This window comes from Littorina saxatilis, linkage group LG3, assembly GCF_037325665.1.
Source record: "Littorina saxatilis isolate snail1 linkage group LG3, US_GU_Lsax_2.0, whole genome shotgun sequence".
Lineage (NCBI taxonomy): Eukaryota > Metazoa > Mollusca > Gastropoda > Littorinimorpha > Littorinidae > Littorina > Littorina saxatilis.
This window is the reverse complement of record NC_090247.1, coordinates 70439139-70461831: the sequence shown is the minus strand read 5'-3', so window position 1 is coordinate 70461831 and position 22693 is coordinate 70439139. Positions and strand designations below refer to the sequence as shown.

At 44.4% G+C, this 22693-nt stretch overlaps 1 protein-coding gene across 1 annotated transcript; it reads left to right on the top strand.

The window, feature by feature from the left end:
• Positions 1 to 1692: 1692 nt before the first annotated feature.
• LOC138963140 (beta-1,4-N-acetylgalactosaminyltransferase bre-4-like) lies at positions 1693 to 22488 on the top strand. The gene is made up of 8 exons (XM_070335173.1): positions 1693 to 2095; positions 13524 to 14015; positions 14922 to 15157; positions 15644 to 15831; positions 16580 to 16702; positions 17193 to 17288; positions 19715 to 19853; positions 21015 to 22488. Exons 2-8 carry the CDS (start codon positions 13586 to 13588, stop codon positions 21072 to 21074), a joined length of 1272 nt encoding a protein of 423 aa, XP_070191274.1. The 5' UTR covers positions 1693 to 2095; positions 13524 to 13585; the 3' UTR covers positions 21075 to 22488.
• Positions 22489 to 22693: the final 205 nt, after the last annotated feature.

The following is a 22693-nucleotide window of genomic DNA, read 5'->3' as shown; positions in this document are numbered from 1 at the left end:
TTCACCAAGTTTGGTGACAATCGGTCCGTTCATTCTTGAGATCTATATGCGAACACAAACAAACAAACAAACAAACAAACAAACAAACACATCGAGTGAAACCTATACACACCCCTATACCGGGGGTGTAATAATGTTCATAATAAATAGTCTATGCGTATAGCTGGATGGCCAGCTGACCAACCTAGCGGCACATTTTTGCGAAAGCGCTTTTGTGAAATGCCGCTGAGAAGGAGTGACACATCTTAGCTTTGCAGTAGAAGATCTTTCATCTTGTCAATTTCCTTCCTGTCGTTCTTCTCAGAAAGAACATCTAAAGGTAAGTGAGCATCTACATGTATCATTATTCTTAATTTGTTTGTTGAGCGTCTTCTTCGTCTTTAAATGTTCCATAATCATCTACATTTCTTCTTTTTCAGTTCAAACCGGGGGTGATTTTATAAAGGTAATAAGCAGACTATTGTGAGAAGCGAGGTCTAAATTTGTTTGTAGTATTGGGGAGACTAAACTGAATCAGGCTGGGAGGGGGGGGGTGTTCTCTCGGTTTTATCTGGTAATGACCTTGTTGTGACCTTGAAAATTAAGGACTGTTAATCAGATGATTGTCATGTCTAGAGATGCACCAATCCCAGAAAAAAAGATGGAGTTTGAAAGCTTTTACTTACACACAAGTTGCAGAAAATGGTATTTTCCCTCGATTTTCCCTCGTTTTTACCTGGTAATGACCTTGCCGTCGAGACCTCCACACTGTTGATGTCTGTTAATCAGATGATTGGCATGTCTAGAGATGCACTAATCCTAGAAAACAATTGAATTTGAAAGCTCATTTTTACAAACAGTTGCAGAAAATGGTACTTTCCCTCGGTTTTTCCTCGTTTTTACCTGGTAATGTCCTTGTTGTGACCTTTAAATAATGCGAGAGTCAACTATATTTGCGTAGTGTACATCATTCATATACTAGGCTAGACGCGTGTAAAGTTTCAAACCTCTAACTTAAGAAACGGGCGAATAAACGAACGCAGTGTTAAGTTGTTCATGATCTGCCGGGAAATAGCCTTGAAGACTGCAAGCCTTACGGTGACGATCACGAAGGCTCTCCTGCTACTCAGATGAGTCACAAGGTTCATTTTTCAAATATTCAGCATCATTATATTGGCTCTAGCTCTTATCAGAAGTAATGCTACCTCTTTAAATTGAATTATGAACCAGACTATTGAGGAAGACTACTCCCCTCTGTTATTTTTTGTTTCAAGCTGTAAACACTATCACTAGCATTTTTTACCATAGCATTAAACCAAAAGGCACCATTAAGTTGTCATACTTTGCTCGTGCATTGCTAAACGTATGTAGATAAACTTTGAAAGTAAAAAATGGGGTTCTGGAAACTATGCATGTCACACTGAACTCGCACCACAAAGCGACATTTTATCAGGAAACGTCTGGCACGCTTTACTGGGCTGGGGGTTAGGAAGATTGGAAGGTGATAGTGAGATAGTATACGGTTCAAATCCATTCATATTTTACAGATATTAAGAGTCTTACATTAGGGGTTCTACTGTGAACATAGGTATACACACAGGCCGGGCTCGCCGGTAGCACACACACACACACACACACACGCCCGTCCCCTTCCCCCCCAACAGCGCTCACAGCTGCGTTCGCACCTCAGCCGTCCCCTTTCTCCCCATTTCAACTGGGCGCACAGCGAATCTGGCACTATTTGCCCCCACTACAGCCACGGCGCGCGTTGCCCCTACAGGTGAAATTCTAGACCTCTCTTCTCGCCCTATCAGCCCTGTGGCTCTGCTTCTTGCTGTGAGAAATATGTCTGCCTCCTTCGTGTACAGTCTGTGCTTGCCTCTGCAGTCCAAAATGGTGGCACCAGTGCCAGACGTAGACAGCTTCTGGATTTCTTTTTCACTGTGTTGTTGTGGTTGTTGACGATGGTGGAAGTGTGTGTGGAGTAGCTTGTTCACATCGCCAGAGCCAAACTAGAGAGGTTTTCTGTCAGGATAAACTTTTAGGACAAACTTTGCTTCATTACATCTTGGGAAGTTGTAGAGTTCGGAAGATACTGGAGCTGCTGACACTGAAGGTAAGTCAGTAGTGAGATTGAGAGACGGCTCCTGGTTTTCACAGTGTTGTGGTTGTTGTTGTTGTGGTGGTTGTTGATGATGTTGATAGCAGTACTTGTGAACTTACTAACCTCGCCAAAGCCAAATCTTTGCTCAAATCTTGCAAGCTACCTTGGAAGCAGAGGTTGTGTGAAAATACGGTGAAGGGGTGTCGAGAGATCGAGAGATACGATGAGAGTGAGACTGGAAGCGAAACCGCTACTTGCATCTTGCCAACTTAAACACATGGACTGCTTGAGTAAAATTGGTGTCGCTTTCGTCTTCCGTTCTACCTGTTTGTGTTTAGTAAGTAATCTTCAGTTGTGTGATCCTGCATATAAATAAAGAGAATAATAAAAAAAAAATGGGCTACAAGTACCATTTAAGGGTAGCTTATGGGCAGATTTTTGGAAATTGCTTGCATTTTGTTCTCATACAAGACTGTGATTTTCATTATATTTCAGCCCAGTACAGCAGTGGTTCTGGATCTTCAGTTTCTTATCATTCACCTGCTCCCACCTGTATCTGTATAATAAGGTAGCAGACAGGTACATTTGGGGAAAATGCTTTCATACTTTTCCTACACTCTTATTTTCCGGCTGGCATTGCACAGGTTCCTGTCTGTTGTTAGCGAGAGCGAGAGAGAGAGAGAGAAAGAGCGAGAGAGAGACAAAGAGAGAGAGAGAGACAAAGAGACAATGACAATGACAATGACAATGACAATTCTTTATTTTACGAGGGTAACAGAATAAGCATTGAGCAGAGAGAGAGAGAGAGAGAGAGAGAGAGAGAGAGAGAGAGAGAGAGAGAGAGAGAGAGAGAGAGAGAGAGAGAGAGAGAGAGAGAGAGAGAGAGACAGAGAGAGAGAGAGAGGGAGAGAGGCAACCAGGTCTAATCTTCATTCATATCTCGCATGATAAATCTTAATGGTTCACGATACCAATACATGCACCACCTGGCGGTGACCTTACGAGTAATCAGCTTTCAAGTGTTGGTATGACAAAGTCACCGAAACAAACTTCGTTCTCAAAATTATTTGTCAATTTCTTCGAGACGTGCAGAAGAAGTGCTAGAACTTTTACTTGACATCATTATTCGCATTATGATTTATTTTATTCTTGAACTTTGTTTTGCATTAAACGTCACCGATTTTACTTTGCAAGAGAGTACCAAGAACAGACATCTTGGTTTCTTCATTTGGTGTCGTTCGTCATTAAAGTGTAAGTGAAGGTGTGTTGGTTTGTGTGTGGTCCAGTTTCGGAGAATGCAGCTTACACCAGATTACCCCAAAGCCACTATTGAATTCCGTGACTTGTGCGCCGGTGTAACACGAGAAAATTACTCCCACGAGATTTTTACTCCGGAGTAAACATTTCGTACGAAAAAGTTACTCCCTTTACGAAAAAAGCACTCCCCCATTGCACGAGAAAATTACTCCCCAAGACAGGTGAGTTCCGGGTAAACATTTCGTACAAAAATGTTACTCCCCTGACGAATAAATAACGAATAAATTACTTCACCCCAACACGAGCAAGTTAACTTCCCATGCCAGGTGTACGAAATTTTTACTCCCTTGTCCCCTGTTAGTCTTGGTGGTGGAAGGGGTGGAAGGAGGGTAGCGCGACATTCGTGTGCGCGAGATCACTTATTGGCATTATACCTTCGCCCGCATCCCATTTTTGCATACGAGATTTTTACTGGAAGTAAAAAAAATGGGGAGTAAACATTTCGTGGAGGGAGTAATTTTTTCGGACCTTGGGGAATTCTTTTCTCGAACGAAAAATTTACTCGGAGTAAGAATTTCGCACGAAATTTTTACTCCGGAGTAAATTTTTTGTGGAGTAAAAATTTCGTGTTACACCGGACTGAATGTTATCTGCCTCTTATTCAGCGCCCTAATGTCCAGAGGACGGTATCAGGGGCATGTTGGTCTAGTTACTAACTATTCGGACTGAAAAGTGTGTGTCTTTGGTGTAAAATTCCATTCTAGGTTAGACTAGACACGTCGAGCACAACCAAGCGCACGCACTTTGCGCACGCACTTACACACACACACACACACCCACTTACACACACTTACACACACTTACACACACACACACACACACTTACATACACTTACATACACACACACACACACACACACACACACACACACACACACACACACACACTGCACACACACTGCACACACAAACACAAACACACACACACACGTTGTCGCACTCAAACGCACCATCTACACTCATGCGAAGATTCACTTCAAGTTGTTGTATCCTTGTTTATAGCGACCTGTTTCCTTTGGGGTTTTCGCGTTCAGTCAATATGCACGTAATTCAGCGCTCGGAAGCGAGAGGTTGCGAATTCGACCCTGGGTGAGGGCGTTTAGCAATTTTCTCCCCCCTTTCCTAACCTAGGTGGTGGGTTCAAGTACTAGTCTTTCGGATGAGACAAAAAACCGAGGTCCCTTCGTGTACACTACATTGGGGTGTGCACGTTAAAGATCCCACGATTGACAAAAGGGTCTTTCCTGGAAAAATTGTATAGGCATAGATAAAAATGTCCACCAAAATACCCGTGTGACTTGGAATAATAGGCCGTGAAAAGTAGGATATGCGCCGAAATGGCTGCGATCTGCTGGCCGATGTGAATGCGTGATGTATTGTGTAAAAAATTCCATCTCACATGGCATAAATAAATCCCTGCGCCTTGAATATATAAATTGCATAAAATAAAAATTAAAAAAATAAATAAATCCCTGCGCTTAGAACTGTACCCACGGAATACGCGCGATATAAGCCTCATATTGATTGATAATTATATCAACAGTAGACAATTAATCGTAAAGTCACTGTCAGGCTGTGCATGTACCGGTATCGTATATCATTAACTGAAGAAGTTTTGCTGGAGACTGGGGACCGAGAGGGAGGCGAGGGTTTGTATGTGTGTGGGTGTGTGTGTGTGTGTATGAGTGAGTGTGTGTGTGTGTGGGTGTGGGTATGAGTGAGTCTGTGTGTGTGTGCGTGTGTGAGTGAGTGTATGTGTGTGTGTGTATGTGTGTGTGTGTGTGTGTGTGTGTGTGAACAACGCCGGTCAAGTTCACAATCTAGTCTTATCCACAAACAAAATAAAAAGTTTCGCCTTCATTTGATGTACTCTTATTTACAGCAACCACACAGGTAAACGAAGATTAAAAGTTTGGTCAGGGCAGGTCGGCCATCATCTGTCCATGACGCGTCCCTCCACGTTTCCGTAAGCACGTCAAAGAGAACAGGCCCCTCCGATACGATACGCTATCTTGTATGTTCTTCTTCTTCTTCTTCTTCTTCTTCGTTCATGGGCTTAGATTCTCACGTTCACTCATGTTTTTAGCACGAGTGGATTTTTACGTGTATGACTGTTTTTACCCCGCTATTCAGGCAGCGTACGCCGATTTCGGGGGAGGCCCATGCTGGGTATTTTCGTGTTTCTATAACCCACCGAACTCTGACATGGATTACAGGATCTTTTCCGTGCGCACTTGGTCTTGTGCTTGCGTGTACACGCGAAGGGGTTAAGTCACTAGCAGGTCTGCACATAAGACATCTCCACTCTTAACCCACCAGGCGGCAGCGACCGGGATTCAAACTCACGATCTCCCGATTAGGAGGCCGACGTCTTACCACCACGCCACTGCGCCCGTCATTGTATGTACTTAGAAGATAGAAATCTCAACGATTCAATACAGTACTTCGTTCAGAACTTAAACCCTAATCTGAATTTCCACAATACCTGTAAAATATGATGTCAGTAACAGAGGAGCAGGGCTGGGATGTAACCGGCACGGTTGGCCTAGTGGTAAGGCGTCCGCCCCGTGATCGGGAGGTCGTGGGTTCGAACCCCGGCCGGGTCATACCTAAGACTTTAAAATTGGCAATATAGTGGCTGCTCCGCCTGGCGTCTGGCATTATGGGGTTAGTGCTAGGACTGGTTGGTCCGGTGTCAGAATAATGTGACTGGGTGAGACATGAAGCCTGTGCTGCGACTTCTGTCTTGTGTGTGGCGCACGTTATATGTCAAAGCAGCACCGCCCTGATATGGCCTTTCGTGGTCGGCTGGGCGTTAAGCAAACAAAACAAGGGCTGGGATTGTTGGTTACATGAACGCTATTTTTGACGATGAAAATAAATCCCAAACAGATAGACTGATAAGGTTCCAAACCAAGAATATTTTTTTAAAAGCCAAGAAAGGTTAAATTATTGGAACGGTTAATGCAGGACAAAATAAAACACTCACAAGAACTTCAACGTATCGGCCGATAGGTCAAAATTATTGTGAATGTTTCGTTTTATCCTGAATCAAACGTGATGAAAGACATAGTTTAGTGTGGCGTTTGTTTTGTCGATTGGTATAGTATTGACAGATGAATGAAGTGTAGATGCTTGGTCAGGGCGGGTCGCCCCTTATCTGTCCACTGCGCGATCCCCTCACGTCGTACGCACGTCACACAGGGCAGAGACTTGTGATAAGGACGGGATACGATAAAACCCATAACACAGGCGATTGAAACCGCGATTATCTAAATTTGGATAATATTTTGTGTAAAATGTACGGATTGTTTTTGCTTACTGTGTAAGGGCTTGACTGTCTGCCATGTTCTTCTTGTACATTTTGTTGGAAGACACCCCCATAAGCCGTAGGCTTGTTCCTGAACATGTAAAATATGAATAAACATTGTTTAAACCAAACCGAGAAAAAAAAAATGTGAAGGCCTACAAAGTTTGTCTCGGTGACTTCAACATATCAACAGCAGATAATTAATCGTAAAGTCACTGCCAGGCTGTGCATGTATCGGTATCGTATATCATTAACTGAATCCGTTTTGCTGGATTGAAACGCGGGGAAGATATTGAACTCTTGTATGTGTTTGTTACAAAAAGGCAGTTCTTAATCAAGTTGAGCCCGAAGTCGACTTCGTGAAGACTTGGTGAAGTCTTGTTACCGAAAACTCAGTGCTAAAGCTTCGTGCGGCAAGTTTCACGAAGTATACTTCGCGTAGTCTTTTTACCGAAAACTCGGTTCTAAAGCTCCGTGCGGCAAGTTTCACGAAGTATACTTCGCGTAGTCTTTTTACCGAAAACTCAGTGCTAAAGCTCCGTGCGGCAAGTTTCACGAAGTATACTTCGCGTAGTCTTGTTACCGAAAACTCAGTGCTAAAGCTTCGTGCGGCAAGTTTCACGAAGTATACTTCGCGTAGTCGACTTCGCCTAGTTAAGGACAGGCTTAAGGCCGTGAGACTTTCTGTAATATTTCAACCATTTCCAGTTCACAGATCGGGAGTTTGGCTTGAGTATTATCGATACATCAAAACACAATGAAATTACAATGTGTATCCAATTTCTCACCGTAATGACTATCGTCCCTCTTGTCTTTCCTGTTCACCATTTGAATAAAATCACTCCTTCAAAAAATCCTTCTCAAAAATCCTTCTCAAATTGCTTGTCAAATGTTGTTGGTTAAGAATTGAAGTCTGAAAAATGAAATTGTGTTAAAATTCGTGGGTACCAGCGGCAATCCAGAGCACCATAAAAATCCTTCAGAAAATAAAATGTTAAAAAGATGTTGTGAGTATGCAAAAATATTATAGGGCTAAGGGGGGCTGTGTGGAAAAGGGTTCGCCCAAGTTTGGCTATAACCGGGAAATATCCGGTGTTTGACTGGCTTTTGTGTAAAAAAAAAATACTGGGGGGGGGGGGGGGTTGTAAAACTGCGAGTCCTACCGGTTTCGGTTGCATCAGACAGTTTTTGGTATCAATAGAAAGCCGTTGCTAGAAGGTCACACCTTATTGTGGCTTGTTCCCCATTCTGATCATCATCGCTCAACGGCTATTGCCAATTATCTCTCTGACCGGACGCGAAAGTCCTACGCGAATCTATCAAAACAAGTTATCTCCCATAATTATGTTGCTTGCGAGCCGTGTTCGCGAGACGAAAATAATTGCAGATTGGCCGACTTCGACAGTGATCTCCGTTCTGTTCTTCACAGTTATGATAAAGACATCGTTCTAAGGCCAAAACAAGTCGAAATTTTGGGACTGCTGCCGGAAGGAGACCGTAATATATGGTTGCATCACTACAGAAAAAATCGTCTGCTTCAGCGAACGCCGAAACCAAACGGTTGATTATCACGTGACACTTTTGCCATATTTAGAGTTGTTTGCACAGTAAATACAGCCGCGAAAAAATAGCTTTCCTTGAAACTGTCTTACAAATCAATTCCTTTGTAATCTAAAAAATTCACAACACCATAAAAAATCATTATCGACGATCGCGAATCTGCTTATATCAATAATACATTACAAAAAGCTCTAAATATGTAAAACAAACAACAACAAAAAAATTTTAAATAAATTAAGCCATCCTGTCAGGGAGAGAATGAGCCGAACTCATTTTGACCTGAGGTCAGGATGACTTGTTCCCGTGATAAAATGAGCCGCTTTTGTTTGCAGTATTCTTCTTACCTATAAGCAGGGACCTCTATTCAGAGGTCTATGCTATAAGGTAACGCCGGTTTTTTTAAATACCTATGGCGTGATCAATGTCGTCGGAAAGATCTTATTTATTTGTTTATTTATTTTTAATTCATGAGTATCAACGGGAACCACTCGCGCCAACAAAATCTTGAAATAATTATGTTAAAACGAAGTTTTGTTTTTGAAAATAAAGTACGTGACTGTTCGATCGTGCGCCTGTGTTTTATAGGTGTAATGACTGAAGGATTTGTACGAGAACAATAAATGACCTGAATGTGACATGTCTTGTGAAGGGGCATGTAGAGCGCACTTATTCCTATTCGAATGTTTTAATGGGTGGACAGCTGAAACACGCGTTGATACAGATATTGCAACTCTCTCTGTCTCTCTGTCTCTGTATCTGTGTCTCTCTCTCTTTCACTCTGTCGCTCTATCTCTGCCTCTCTGGATCTCTCTCTCTCTCTCTCTCTCTCTCTCTCTCTCTCTTTCTATTTGTCTTTCTCTATGTTTATGTCTCTTTGTCTCTGTCTCTCTGTGTGTCTCTCTCTGTCTCTCTCTCAATCCTCTTTCTTTGTCTCTGTTGCTCTCTCTCTCTCTCTCTCTCTCTCTCTCTCTCTCTCTCTCTCTCAGTCTCTCTCATTTTCTCGCTGTGATTCTCCCACTCTCTCTCTTTTCCCTCTCTCTCACTCCCTCTGTCTCTCTCTCGCTTGCTCTCTCGCTCTCTCTCTCTCTCTCTCTCTCGCTTGCTCTCTCTCGCTCTCTCTCTCTCTCTCTCTCTCTCTCTCTCTCTCTCTCTCTCTCTCTCTCTCTCTCTCTCTCTCTCTCTCTCTCTCTCTCTCTCTCTCTCTCTCCCCCTTTGAGCATTGGACATGTACTCCGCGGGTCATTGGTTCGAGTCCGGACCGAGACGGACACAGTCGTGTCAACTTTACGTGCAGACTCAGAAACAGTTCACATGCCCCACCCGGTGTCACCACAGTGGCACGTTAAAGACCTCGGCAATTCTGCCACAAGAACATGTTGCTGATAACACAAACACGCAAATACCTACTTAGCGTGACTCTGTTGCTGCTAGCTTTCCACTGAGATGAAGCGACCCAAATTTCCTAGCGATGGGACAAAATCTACAATGAAAATGAATGATAACAACAAAAAAACAAGAATGGTAAATAATTGGAACCTTTCTCATTGACAAAACATCCCCCGAAATCGGCGTATGCTGCCTGAATGGCGGGGTAAAAACGGTCATACACGTAAAAATCCACTTGTGCTAAAAACATGAGTGAACGTGGGAGTCTAAGCCCATGAACGAAGAAGAAGAAGAAGAATTGACAAAACAAAACGTCACATTTACTAGTACGTCACATTTACTAGTACGTCACATTTACTAGTACGTCACATTTACTAGTACGTCAACCCAAAGGTCTTTGAAGTAGACAGACAGACAGACAGACAGACACTTATGAAACAGATAATGAACGTATCTCAAAATCGTGTGGCGAAGTAATGATCAATGACGAAATGCTTGTTTTTTTATTCTGAATTTCTATCTGGTTTGTTTTTTTTAATTTTTACAATGAAGATGAGAAATGAAAATAGATGAACATTCATTCAAGTAGCCCCACAGGAGTGTCAATTCAAACGATTAGTTTCCATCATTTCAATGACACTGTATATATAATTATATGTGTGTTTGTTGAGTACTCGGTTCTGAGGACCTGAGTTACTCACCTGACACGGGTATTCAGACGATTTTCCTAGGACGTTAATTAAGATACGACGAATAATAGTTTGAGGGCACAATTTCTACGCGTCTTTAAGTAGCCTATTCTTACGAGAGAGAGAGAAGTGTTGATTTTGTACTCGACACATTTTTACACGCCTATCCAGCTTAGCACTTTTGTCAGTTGTTACAAATATGCGGTTTAACGAATATTACCTCCACCTACCCGCTTATTTCCATCTGTAAACTGGACGGAGCAGCCAAAATGTATTTTTACGTTACCTATTAACCGCCATGTTTCCTCGATGGCTCATGGGTAGCAGTCATAGTTTTTGAGGACTACTTTTTAGCGATTGAAAAGTCCAGAACTTTCAACTGTACGTAACATACATATATCTCTGGTGCGGGCAACATATATATATTAATAAGGCATTTAGATTAAACGCACGCACGCTTGAACACATGTATATTTATATAAAATAGATGAGTTCGGTTGTTGTTTTTGTCGTTGGTGGGTTTTTTACAATTAAAATCACAGTGCCATGCAGTGTGGCACTTTTCTGTGCACATCAGCCTAGCAGATGTCGACTGTTTTTTCCATTCCGCTGTGCATGTGTCTGCAAGTTGTGTAGACATGCCAGACTTTAGTTTCGACGCGTGAACCGGATTTAACCCCCGCGATCAATATGGTGTTCAACACAGGTTTACATACAAGTCTGACACCGCATAACAAAAAGAGCCCGATATTCTGATAGAATGAGTGTTTGTATAGCAAAGGATACTTATTACCAGAGAAAACACAAGTTGCGTGCAGCGATATCAAACATTTAGTCAATCTGTCGACCTGAAACTAAAAGATCAACACTGAAAGTGAAAACCAGTCATTACCGAGACTATAGGCTAATTATGTAGCCTACTAAGGCTTGGCTAGTCGAAACTCGTGGACTGACACGGGTCGCGCTCGTCTCCGCAAAGCATGCGAACGAAGTACTTTCTTTACATATCATGTAACAAGGGGAAGGAAAACTCGCAACATCCAGCGTAGAGTGTGCATCGACGAATGTGACAGGGAGACTACCGACATCCTTCACACATAAACCCATCCTGAACTCAGGTCAAAATGAGTTACTTCCCTTCGGGACCATAAGCGATAGCGTGGACCGATGATTATCAGAATGACATAAACCGAGTTTCTTTAATTTGGGGCACATTTTCAGAATTAACATTACATAGTGTTGGATTCAAAAAATTCTAAGGAATTCAATGCAAAATCATGTGTGTATGTATTACTGACATTTTAATTGTAATTAAACAATTTAGAATTTTAATGAACAAAGTAATTTATTCTAACTCATTGATTCATGTTTAAACATTCGAGGTTAAATGCAATCCCATTGTCCGGACTGAGTCAAAGACTGCTTGACCAAAACTTCAACCAATCTGGTTGAACAATGAGGTCGTCACAGTCGACGATTCATCAAATACATTTATCGAACAAAAGAAAAAAGAACGTCTGGGGATGTTATATATGGAAGAACTCGCATGCAAAGTTTCATAAACATCTGTCGGGTAGTTTTCAAGGAATCGCTGTGTACGCAGACACACAAATACACACATACAATACATACACCATCACCCTCGTCTCGATTCCCTATCTATCTGAAAACATTTAGCCCAAACCAGGCTGTTCAGTTTTAGTCCAATTTTAACTTAATGTTTTCCGGTAGGCTGGGAATCGAGACGAGGCTGATGATGATGATGATGATGATGATGATGATGATGATGATGATGATGATGATGATGATGATGATGATGGTGTGAATGTGTGTGTGTGTGTGTGTGTGTGTGTGTGTGTGTGTGTGTGTGTGTATGTGTCAGTGTGTGTGTGTGTGTGTGTGTGGGTGTGTATTTGTGTCTGTCTGTGTCTGTCTGTCTCTTTGTGTGAGAGATAGTTTATTTGCGTGCGTGCGCGTGTGCGTACGTGCGTGCGTGCGTAATCTGGGAGTTGTGCGTGTACAGAAATACCGGTTTTGGAAACGGCTAGCGCAATCTGCACTGCGCAATTCGCACAATGCACCGGGGCTAATCCTGAACAAACTGCTGTCCAACTTTGATGTTTGAAAATGTAAAGCAGGTGACTTCATTAAAACCTGATTTGCCACCAGTTGTTGCTTGGGAATGGTTTTGTAGTTTGTCCTTGACTATCCTCGGTACGTTTTGTTTTTCTGGGTTTTTTTGTGTTTTTTTAACGAAATTAAATTGACTTGGAGGCAAACAGCCATCTTTCGGCCATCTAGCGCTACCGTGAACCCGTTTTTCTGGGCATTTTATTTTTCATTCATCTGTTTTGCAATTGCCGGGCCATGGGACCTTCTGGTCGCTTCTTCTCCGGTAAAAGCTAGCAGCAACAAGAATCCCTCCACCCAGGTGTGTGCGTGCGAAGGTATAATCTGACACCTGCATTTCTGGTGGAATGACCGAGGTATTTTTAACTGCCACGGTGGCGAGACGCGGGTGGGACATGGAAACCATCTTTGAGTCATTTATCATTGGTTGCGGATCCGTCTCCGACTACCTTCCTCACCAAACCCCCAACCCCCCCCCCCACCCCACCCTCCCCTCCCCCCCTCCCAAAACACACACCACTCCCTACCCTCAGGTAGTGTCACATTGTCACATTAAAACATGGGCACCAAGGGCCTGAAACTCTTTTGTCTTTGTTTGCCCTTCTGAACCCTCGACATACAGCATCATGACACAAGAAGGTGAGAGTTAGAACACACATAGGCTACGCACGCACACACTCACACGCTCATGAGCAAACACACACACACGGACACGTACACGCACACGTACACACACACACACACACACACACACACACACACACACACACACACACACACACACACACGCGCGCGCGCGCGTACACGCACAATTCTCAAAACCAGGAAATTTACAAAATCCCTGAAAATTAAAATATTAAGATTGTACATTTCCTGTTTCACTCGGGGATTTTGTAAATTTCCTAAAAAAAAAATGAAGGGCCAGAAAATGTGAAAATGTCCTGGTTTTTAGAATTTACTGTAACATGTTTGTGAGAGATATTTAGGCGTATAACTATGCAATCAGTTATATAATGGCTTTTTTGTCCCACTTTTTCTGTCTGTCCAGTTCCCACTGAAAGCTGAACCTCTGCTCTCCCTCACCCCAACTCACGGCTTTGTCAGGATAGAATGGGACCACATCACTCTACCAGAATCTTCAACACAACCACCACCGCTTACAACGCACCTTCAAGCCTCTCCTGCTTTCTCTGGAACCGCCTGATGGTGCCAGCCAGAAGGACGTTACGCTTCATTGCCGTTTTTGTCCTCCTTTTGTGCGCGGCAGAATCGCTGCTGTCCATAGCCGTGTATCTAGGCTACAACGGAGGGACCTATCTTCAGCGTGTGAACGTACACAAGAATGGTAGTCTCAGCTTCGCCGAGTTTCGGCGAGTGGTGGCCAGGCCGCGTGACGTCGGTGATGATGACATCAGGACTTTAGTAGGGCACCGTGGTGATGACGTAGTTGGTGGTTTTGATGACGTCAGAACGTCTACGCCGCGAAGGGTGGAGGACCGTGAAAAGCTGCCTCCCTGTCCATTGGTACCGCCAGGACTAGGTGAGAGAGAGCGAATCTGTAATGTTATCATTCCATTGTTCTAAGTAATGTCAAGTTCAAGTAATTATTCATTCCAAGATCAGTTTACTGTTAAGGCGGTCCTTTATTTATCCCGAAGTCGACTTCGCGAAGTCTTTTTACCGAAAACTCAGTGCTTAAAGGCATAGAAAGCTGATGAATATACACGCTAATTGCTTTACCAACAGCTGGAGACAGACTAAATTAAGTTCCCTGCAAAATATTGTGGTCTAGGAGCCCTTAAATGTTGAGATATTTGAATTTTTATTTTGATCTAGATGGTCCTATTTATAGATTTGGCAACACATGTAACGTTGATGCAAGGGAGCTAACACCGCGGCTTTGTTGACATCCTCACTTTTTCAGAGGCTAGAACAAGCTGTAATGCATGTATTATGGTCCGCGCATGGTGACATATCGTCATTATATGGTCTTATGGTGCGTTTGACATCGATTGTGGGCAAACTACACTTTGTAAACACGGGAGTGCGTTAGTATGCCTTTAAGCTCCGTGCGCCCAGCTTCGCGATCCATGTATACTTCGCCTAGTCGACTTCGCCCGGTTAATTCGAGGCTTTAAGTTTTAAATGGCTGAATCACATCTTTTCTGTCTTTTACATACTTTCGATATTCAATTTGAAACAACACCGCTTGTGACAATTGTTTATATTAACAGCACTAAATATTTCCTTCTCTGTAGTTATTTCCATTACTTTGTAGTCCGTTATGCTGTCCATGTTCGTTAAATCTGTTTTGGTTTGGTGATAGTTGTTGGCTGTGTCTGTGGGAATTCTTTTTTTGTTGAAGTCTGTGAGTTAGTTTTCTTTTTTCAGCTTTTAAGCCTGGCATAAAGCCTTGTGTGAAACCTTGTTTTATTTGTCATCACAGAGGGCTTGGTGAAATTGAACCTGAAGCCTCCCCCATCGTTCGGTGACCTGGAGAATCAGTTCTCCATGCTACAACCAGGGGGGAGGTACCAGCCTCCGGACTGCCGTCCCAAACAGAAGCTAGCCATCATCATACCTTACAGGGAACGCCGTGTTCACCTCAAAATGTTCCTCCGCAATATGCACCCACTCCTTCAGAGGCAGCAGCTGGACTATACCGTTTTTGTTGTAGAATTGGTGAGTTTGGTGGTATTTTATTGGTTTAGTTTTATGTTTTGTTGAATGGTCGTGAGAGACAGAAAGAGACAGACAGACAGACAGACAGACAGACACAGACAGACAGGCAGACAGACAGACAGACAGACAGACAGAGAGTGTGCGTGTGCTTGCGTGCGTGTGTGTGAGTTTGTGCGTGTATGTATGTGTGTGTGTGTGTGTGTGTGTGTGTGCGTGCGCGCGTGTGCGTGTGCGGTTTGTGTGAGTGTGAGTGTGTGTGTGAGTGTGTGTGTGTGTGAGTGTGTGTGTGTGTGTGTGTGTGTGTGTTGGGGGAGGGGGGGTTGAGTTACAGAGAAACAGAAAAGCTGCGAGAACGATACATTTGCCTCTATTGGATACAGAGTGGTCTTTCTTTGTTTCCGAGGTGGTAATTAACTGACGGAAAGAAGCCGCATATGTGTTTAACTGGTTCACCCCTTTTTGTGACTTCATTCTTATTGTCTACAGGAACAAGGAATCGATTTCAACCGAGCCTTGCTGTTCAACATCGGTTTCAAAGAAGCTATGAAGCTGAACAACTATACATGCTTCATCTTTCATGATGTTGATCTCCTGCCCGAGGATGACCGAAACCTCTACAGGTGTTCTGATTTGCCGAGACACATGTCTGTTGCAGTGGACAGGATGAAGTACAAGTAATTCATCAGTTAATGATAATAATTATAATGAGCACTTATATAGCGCGAACCAAATAGTAACTCTGTGCTCTCCGCGCTTTACTATAGTATATCTATTACGAATTACTATACACAATATCAACACATGTTTACAAGATAGGGAGACAGTAAAATAACATAACTACAACAAATCACAGTTGGTGATTGATTCCATACTGTCCCTTGGTCACTTTGATATAAGTATAAGAAGTACTGTTACAAACTGCGCTATACACAGTATATAGACATGGTGCTTGCTGCCGCGCGAGCCGAGAAAATGTTCCCTCTTTATCTTTGCTGCGCTGGCCGCAAAACCCCTCCGCGTAGGGTTTACATCCAGATATTTGACAAGGACAAATTTGCCGAAATCGACATTACATTTTTGGCAAATTTCGTCAGTTTTTTACAAAACACCTTTAGCAGCGAACAAGTGTTCTGTTTTTCAGATGTCCATGCAACGAGATATTTGGCAGCGTTTCTGCAGTAATGAACAGATGTTCTGTTTATCAAATTGCTGTTAAACCAGATATTTGGCAGTGTTTCTTCCTTGGTAAACAAATGTTGTGTTTTTCGATTCGCTGTTGCATGAACACAGAACACTTCCAGTCAGCAAACAAAACTGATGTTCTATGTTTCAGACTTCCGTAAAACCAGATATTTGTTGTTGTTTCTGCTTGTACACAGAACACTTCCAGGCAGTAAACAAAACTGATATTCTATGTTTCAGACTTCCGTACAACCAGATATTTGGCGGTGTGACTGCAATACCACGGGAACTGTTTGAGGCAGTGAACGGCTTTTCCAACATGTACTTTGGCTGGGGTGGCGAAGATGATGACATGTTTCGTCGGTGAGTCTTCCTTTGGCAGTGGTAGTGGTGGTATCATTGGCGGATTGTGACACATTTTTTTCCAGCAGCATTTTAAAAGGATTTGGGAAAAACATACACACACACACAAACACATACCAACATACACACACACGCACACGCACACACACACACACACACACACACACACACACACACACACACACACACACACACACACACTCAAAACTCAGACACATACACGACACGCACATACACACACAAAATCACACACATACGCGACACACACACACACACACACACACACACACACACACACACACACACACACACACACACACTGTGGCACACACACACATATATACACATACATACACACACAAACACGCACGCACATACACACACACACACACACACACACACACACACACACACACACACACACACACACGTACACACACACACTATTTCCGCCATGTCTCAATGTATTCTCTCCCTTTCCTGGCGACAGAATACGCAGTCGAGGTCTGAACATCGTGCGGTTCACAGCGGACGTTGCACGGTACAAGTCCATGGGCCACGCCAAGGCTGAGAAAAACCCCATCAGGTGAGAACCACACACTCCTATGTACTGGTCTGGGTAGGGTAGTTGGTATTGTTTATTTATTTATTTTATTTTATCTTTTTTTATTTTTTTTTTTGGGGGGGGGGGGGGGCACGTTATGGCTGCGAAGAAACCCGGAGAACCACACACTCCTGACACTGTGGGAACAAGTCCATGGGCCACGCCAAGGCTGAGAAAAAACCCATCAGGTGAGAACCACAGACTCGTATGACACTGGCTTGGGTAGGTTGGGGGTAGGTTGGGGGAAGGTTGGGGGTAGGTTGGGGGTAGGTTGGGGGAAGGTTGGGGGAAGGTTGGGGGTAGGTTGGGGGTAGGTTGGGGGAAGGTTGGGGGTAGGTTGGGGGTAGGTTGGGGGTAGGTTGGGGGAAGGTTGGGGGTAGGTTGGGGGTAGGTTGGGGGAAGGTTGGGGGTAGGTTGGGGGTAGGTTGGGGGTAGGTTGGGGGAAGGTTGGGGGTAGGTTGGGGGTAGGTTGGGGGAAGGTTGGGGGTAGGTTGGGGGTAGGTTGGGGGAAGGTTGGGGGAAGGTTGGGGGTAGGTTGGGGGTAGGTTGGGGGTAGGTTGGGGGAAGGTTGGGGGTAGGTTGGGGGTAGGTTGGGGGTAGGTTGGGGGAAGGTTGGGGGTAGGTTGGGGGTAGGTTGGGGGAAGGTTGGGGGTAGGTTGGGGGTAGGTTGGGGGTAGGTTGGGGGAAGGTTGGGGGTAGGTTGGGGGTAGGTTGGGGGTAGGTTGGGGGTAGGTTGGGGGTAGGTTGGGGGTAGGTTGGGGGTAGGTTGGGGGTAGGTTGGGGGAAGGTTGGGGGTAGGTTGGGGGTAGGTTGGGGGAAGGTTGGGGGTAGGTTGGGGGTAGGTTGGGGGAAGGTTGGGGGTAGGTTGGGGGTAGGTTGGGGGAAGGTTGGGGGTAGGTTGGGGGTAGGTTGGGGGAAGGTTGGGGGTAGGTTGGGGGTAGGTTGGGGGTAGGTTGGGGGTAGGTTGGGGGAAGGTTGGGGGTAGGTTGGGGGTAGGTTGGGGGAGGTTGGGGGAAGGTTGGGGGTAGGTTGGGGGAAGGTTGGGGGTAGGTTGGGGGTAGGTTGGGGGAAGGTTGGGGGTAGGTTGGGGGAAGGTTGGGGGTAGGTTGGGGGTAGGTTGGGGGTAGGTTGGGGGAAGGTTGGGGGTAGGTTGGGGGTAGGTTGGGGGAAGGTTGGGGGTAGGTTGGGGGAAGGTTGGGGGTAGGTTGGGGGTAGGTTGGGGGAAGGTTGGGGGTAGGTTGGGGGTAGGTTGGGGGAAGGTTGGGGGTAGGTTGGGGGTAGGTTGGGGGAAGGTTGGGGGTAGGTTGGGGGTAGGTTGGGGGAAGGTTGGGGGTAGGTTGGGGGTAGGTTGGGGGAAGGTTGGGGGTAGGTTGGGGGTTGGGGGTAGGTTGGGGGAAGGTTGGGGGTAGGTTGGGGGTAGGTTGGGGGAAGGTTGGGGGTAGGTTGGGGGTAGGTTGGGGGAAGGTTGGGGGAAGGTTGGGGGTAGGTTGGGGGAAGGTTGGGGGTAGGTTGGGGGTAGGTTGGGGAAGGTTGGGGGTAGGTTGGGGGTAGGTTGGGGGTAGGTTGGGGGTAGGTTGGGGGAAGGTTGGGGTAGGTTGGGGGAAGGTTGGGGGTAGGTTGGGGGTAGGTTGGGGGTAGGTTGGGGGTAGGTTGGGGGTAGGTTGGGGGTAGGTTGGGGGAAGGTTGGGGGTAGGTTGGGGGAAGGTTGGGGGTAGGTTGGGGAAGGTTGGGGGAAGGTTGGGGGTAGGTTGGGGGTAGGTTGGGGGAAGGTTGGGGGTAGGTTGGGGGAAGGTTGGGGGTAGGTTGGGGGTAGGTTGGGGGTAGGGCTAACTGCCGTGAAGGAATCCCACAACGAGAGATTCTGAAACACAGGCTCAGGACACAGGTTTGGGGTTTGGTGGGGACGTTGAGAGGAACCCGACCAGGTGTGAGTGAACCACAGGTATATAAAATATAGTGACACTGGTTGTGGTTGAGGTTGTTGGGGGGGGGGGGCGGGGCCTGGGAGACTGCTGAGAGTAACCCCAATAAATTGAGAATCACAGACACATAACGCTGGTTTAGGTTGAGGGGGGTGGGGTGGTGGCAGACGTCAGTGGTCAGGTTCAAATCCATGGCCCACACCAAGGCTGAGTGGTAGGGTAGGAGGGCTGGGGGGGGGGGAGGAGAGGAGTCAGGCACCTCCCGTATCAGCCTTATTTTGCAGTAAACAGTGAACAGATTAAGAGAGCAGCATTTTGAGCTACACTCATTAAACGTGTCATAATTGCTGTAATGGTTTGCCTGACAATGAGGCACAATTAATTATTTTCCTCACTGTCGGGGATATTGGCAGCGAGGGGATTTGGGGCTACACTCTCCATAACAAGAAAGGTGACGTAATCACTATAAGACTGTTTATGCGACAGGCTCAAGCTACTGCACCAGGGACCCAAGCGATTTCCGACGGACGGGTTGAACAGCCTGAACTACACTCTGTTATCGCAACAGCTGAAGAGGCTGTACACGTGGGTATATGTCTCTGTCGACCAGAAAGCCATTTTAGCGGTAAGAGGAATCTCTGTCTGTCTGTCTGTCTGTCTGACTGTCTGTCTGTCCATTTTCTCTTTATTCTCTCTCTCAGACTTTCTTTCTTTTTCTCTCTCTCTTTCTCTCTCTCTTTTCTCTCTCGATCTCTCTCTCTCTGTCTCTCTCTCTCTCTCTCTCTCTCTCTCTCTCTCTTCCTCTTTTTCGCCCTCCCTCTCTCCCTCTCTCCACCCCCACCCTTTCTTTACCCCTCACATCTCTTTATTTTCGTACTTGTCGTCAGCATGCACCTCTATTTGTTGAAGGTGGTCCCTATTAGGGAACACACACACATTTAAGAATTCGCTATTATTTTCTGTTTGCAGTAGAAACTCGGGATCAACACTGCTAAAATGTAACAAATACGGTCTTAGTTGTCATGTATAGCAATTTCTGTGTGATAACAGCTTTGGCTGTGAACAGAACTGACTAGTTCGTTTTAAGTGTCATATAGAGTGAACGTTGAAAAAAATGTTAAAAAAAAAGAGAAAAAGCCGTACAGGTTTATGGTTTGTGTTTCTGCAACGGTTTTGACATGTGTAAGTTATCTTTGAAGTTGAAATTGCTTTGAGTGCTTTAGCACCGTTAGTTTGTCAGAACAGGAGGTGGCCCATATTATAGGAGCCGGTCGGGCCATATTAGGCAAGCTTCCCCTATCGCATCTAAAGTCGGGGTAACACCCGGAAACCAGCCCCCAAATGGTTTCAACGTGAGGGCGTAAAACAACATTTATCTAACCTCCTCTGGTTAGATCCTTGTTTATCTTGTTGTTGTCGGGGCTGTTTTCACCATGCGTTTTGCTTCATCGTTTGTCATTTTGAACAAAGAGGAGGGGAGGCAACTTTCGTCGTGATTTGCTCCTCCTACGTGTCTTCTGTTTCTCCTTGTTTGTCTCCCTTTTGCCTCACAATTGCTTTTGACAGCGACCGTTGTGTGTGCGTGCGTGTCACTGTGTGTGTATGTGTGTGTGTGTGTGTGCGTGAGTGTGTATGTGATTGTGTGTGTGTGTGTATCTGTGTGTATGAGTGTGTGTGTGCCTGTGCGTGCGTGCGTGCGTGCGTGCGTGCATGCTTTTGTCTGTGTGAGTGTGTGTGTGTTATGTATTGATGTACTATTCTATTTTCTGCTACTTTTATGTTCCAGGCTGCAGACTTCAATCCAACTGAACCACAGATAAAAAGGAAGAAACCATTGATATCATGACCCTGGATGGCTGCCAAAACAAAACAAAAATATGTGAACAGATTGTGGTGCAAGTGACTAAGAATGATGTGTTTTCAAGGCTTCCTTGGCAGCATTTCTTTTTGCAATGAGTGTAGTGCAGGCTGTGTGGGAGGGTGTAACATTTCATCTAAGAATTGCTTGAATAAGTAATTGTTGAAACTTTTCTGTGTGAAAGGGGAGTGTTGATTCCATACAAAATGGTGGAGTTCTAGATCTCAAGTCTCATTGTATCGGTTCACAATGTTACTGGCATTTTCCTTTCTTATTTTCTTTCTTCTGTGCCTGACTGGAAGTGATGGGAACATTATTTTTCTTTTGTTTGTTTTTATTTTTTGTTAAGGGATTGTCATTGTTATTAAAAACAAACACTTGTGTGTGTGCGTGCGTGCATGCTTGTGTGTGTGCATGTGTGTGTGTGAGTGCACCTTGCTGTGATTGTAAGTATATTCCACATGCTTTCAGAAACAAACTTCCACTGGTGCCATTGCTATTACTTTCATATTTTATTTAAATGGTATTGTTCATTATGTTCAAAATATTTGCATTATACATTGTATATATATATGTTTGTTTTGGGCTGCTGATATTTAACAATTTATATGTAAAAAAAAATCTCAATTCTAATGAAGTAGTGAACTAGTAGAGAGAAAAAAATGGTGTGAAATTCTTCCACTTGAACATGTAATTGCAGAAAATCTGTATCTTTATCCTTGATAAACAAGAAGAGCAAACGCTCGATCGAGTCACTTTCGCAGTTCTGAATATTATATGAGGCATCAGATGGACAGGAAGAAATTGCTATTCACAACACAATGAGTCACGTTCACATAAAATTTGAGCCCGGTCACTTTTATAGTTTCCGAGAAAAGCCCAACGATAAGTTGTGTGTTGCCGAACAGAAAAGGCTAGTTATCTCCCTTGTTTTTCTGATAACGTTCGTAAAAGGCTACAGATGTAAATACTTTGATGTAAAGAATAATCCTACAAAGTTTCAATCACATCCGATGAACTTTGTCAAAGATATAAAATGTCTAATTTTTCCTTTGACGCTGACCTGTGACCTTGAAAAAGGTCAAAGGTCAAGGAAACCATCGTTAAAGTGTAGAGGTCATTGGAGGTCACGACTAAACAAAATATGAGCCCGATCGCTTTGATAGTTTCCGAGAAAAGTCCAACGTTAAGGTGGTGTCTACGGACGGCCGGCCGGACAGACTAACACTGACCGATTACATAGTCACTTTTTCTCAAGTGACTCAAAAATACTATTGCTTCTCCCTGTCAGTATGACAACATGACCAAAATTCTTCATAACCTGTAGGATAAACACAAGTCTGTTATATAGCCTTATAATTCATGTAAATTATTTGTCCAAATAAAATGGATTATAGTCTTACTTTCCTTGTTTGCGATTCATCTCTTATTGATGCGCATGCATGTGTGCGAGTAGGCATGCTTTAAATAGCGTATTTGCTCGTTTGCTTGCATGTGATATGTCTGTGTGTACAAATATATGTGTGAGTGTGTCTGTGTAAATGCAAACGTGTGTGTGTGTGTGTATACAAATGCATGTGCGTCTGTGCAAATTAAAATGTTTGTGC

Coding starts and splice junctions, on each gene's coding strand:
- LOC138963140 (XM_070335173.1), top strand. CDS start 13,586: ATGGGACCACATCACTCTACCAGAATCTTCAACACAACCACCACCGCT. Junction 16,703..17,192: donor GATGATGACATGTTTCGTCG/GTGAGTCTTCCT, acceptor TCCTGGCGACAG/AATACGCAGTCGAGGTCTGA. Junction 17,289..19,714: donor GCTGAGAAAAACCCCATCAG/GTGAGAACCACA, acceptor TTTATGCGACAG/GCTCAAGCTACTGCACCAGG.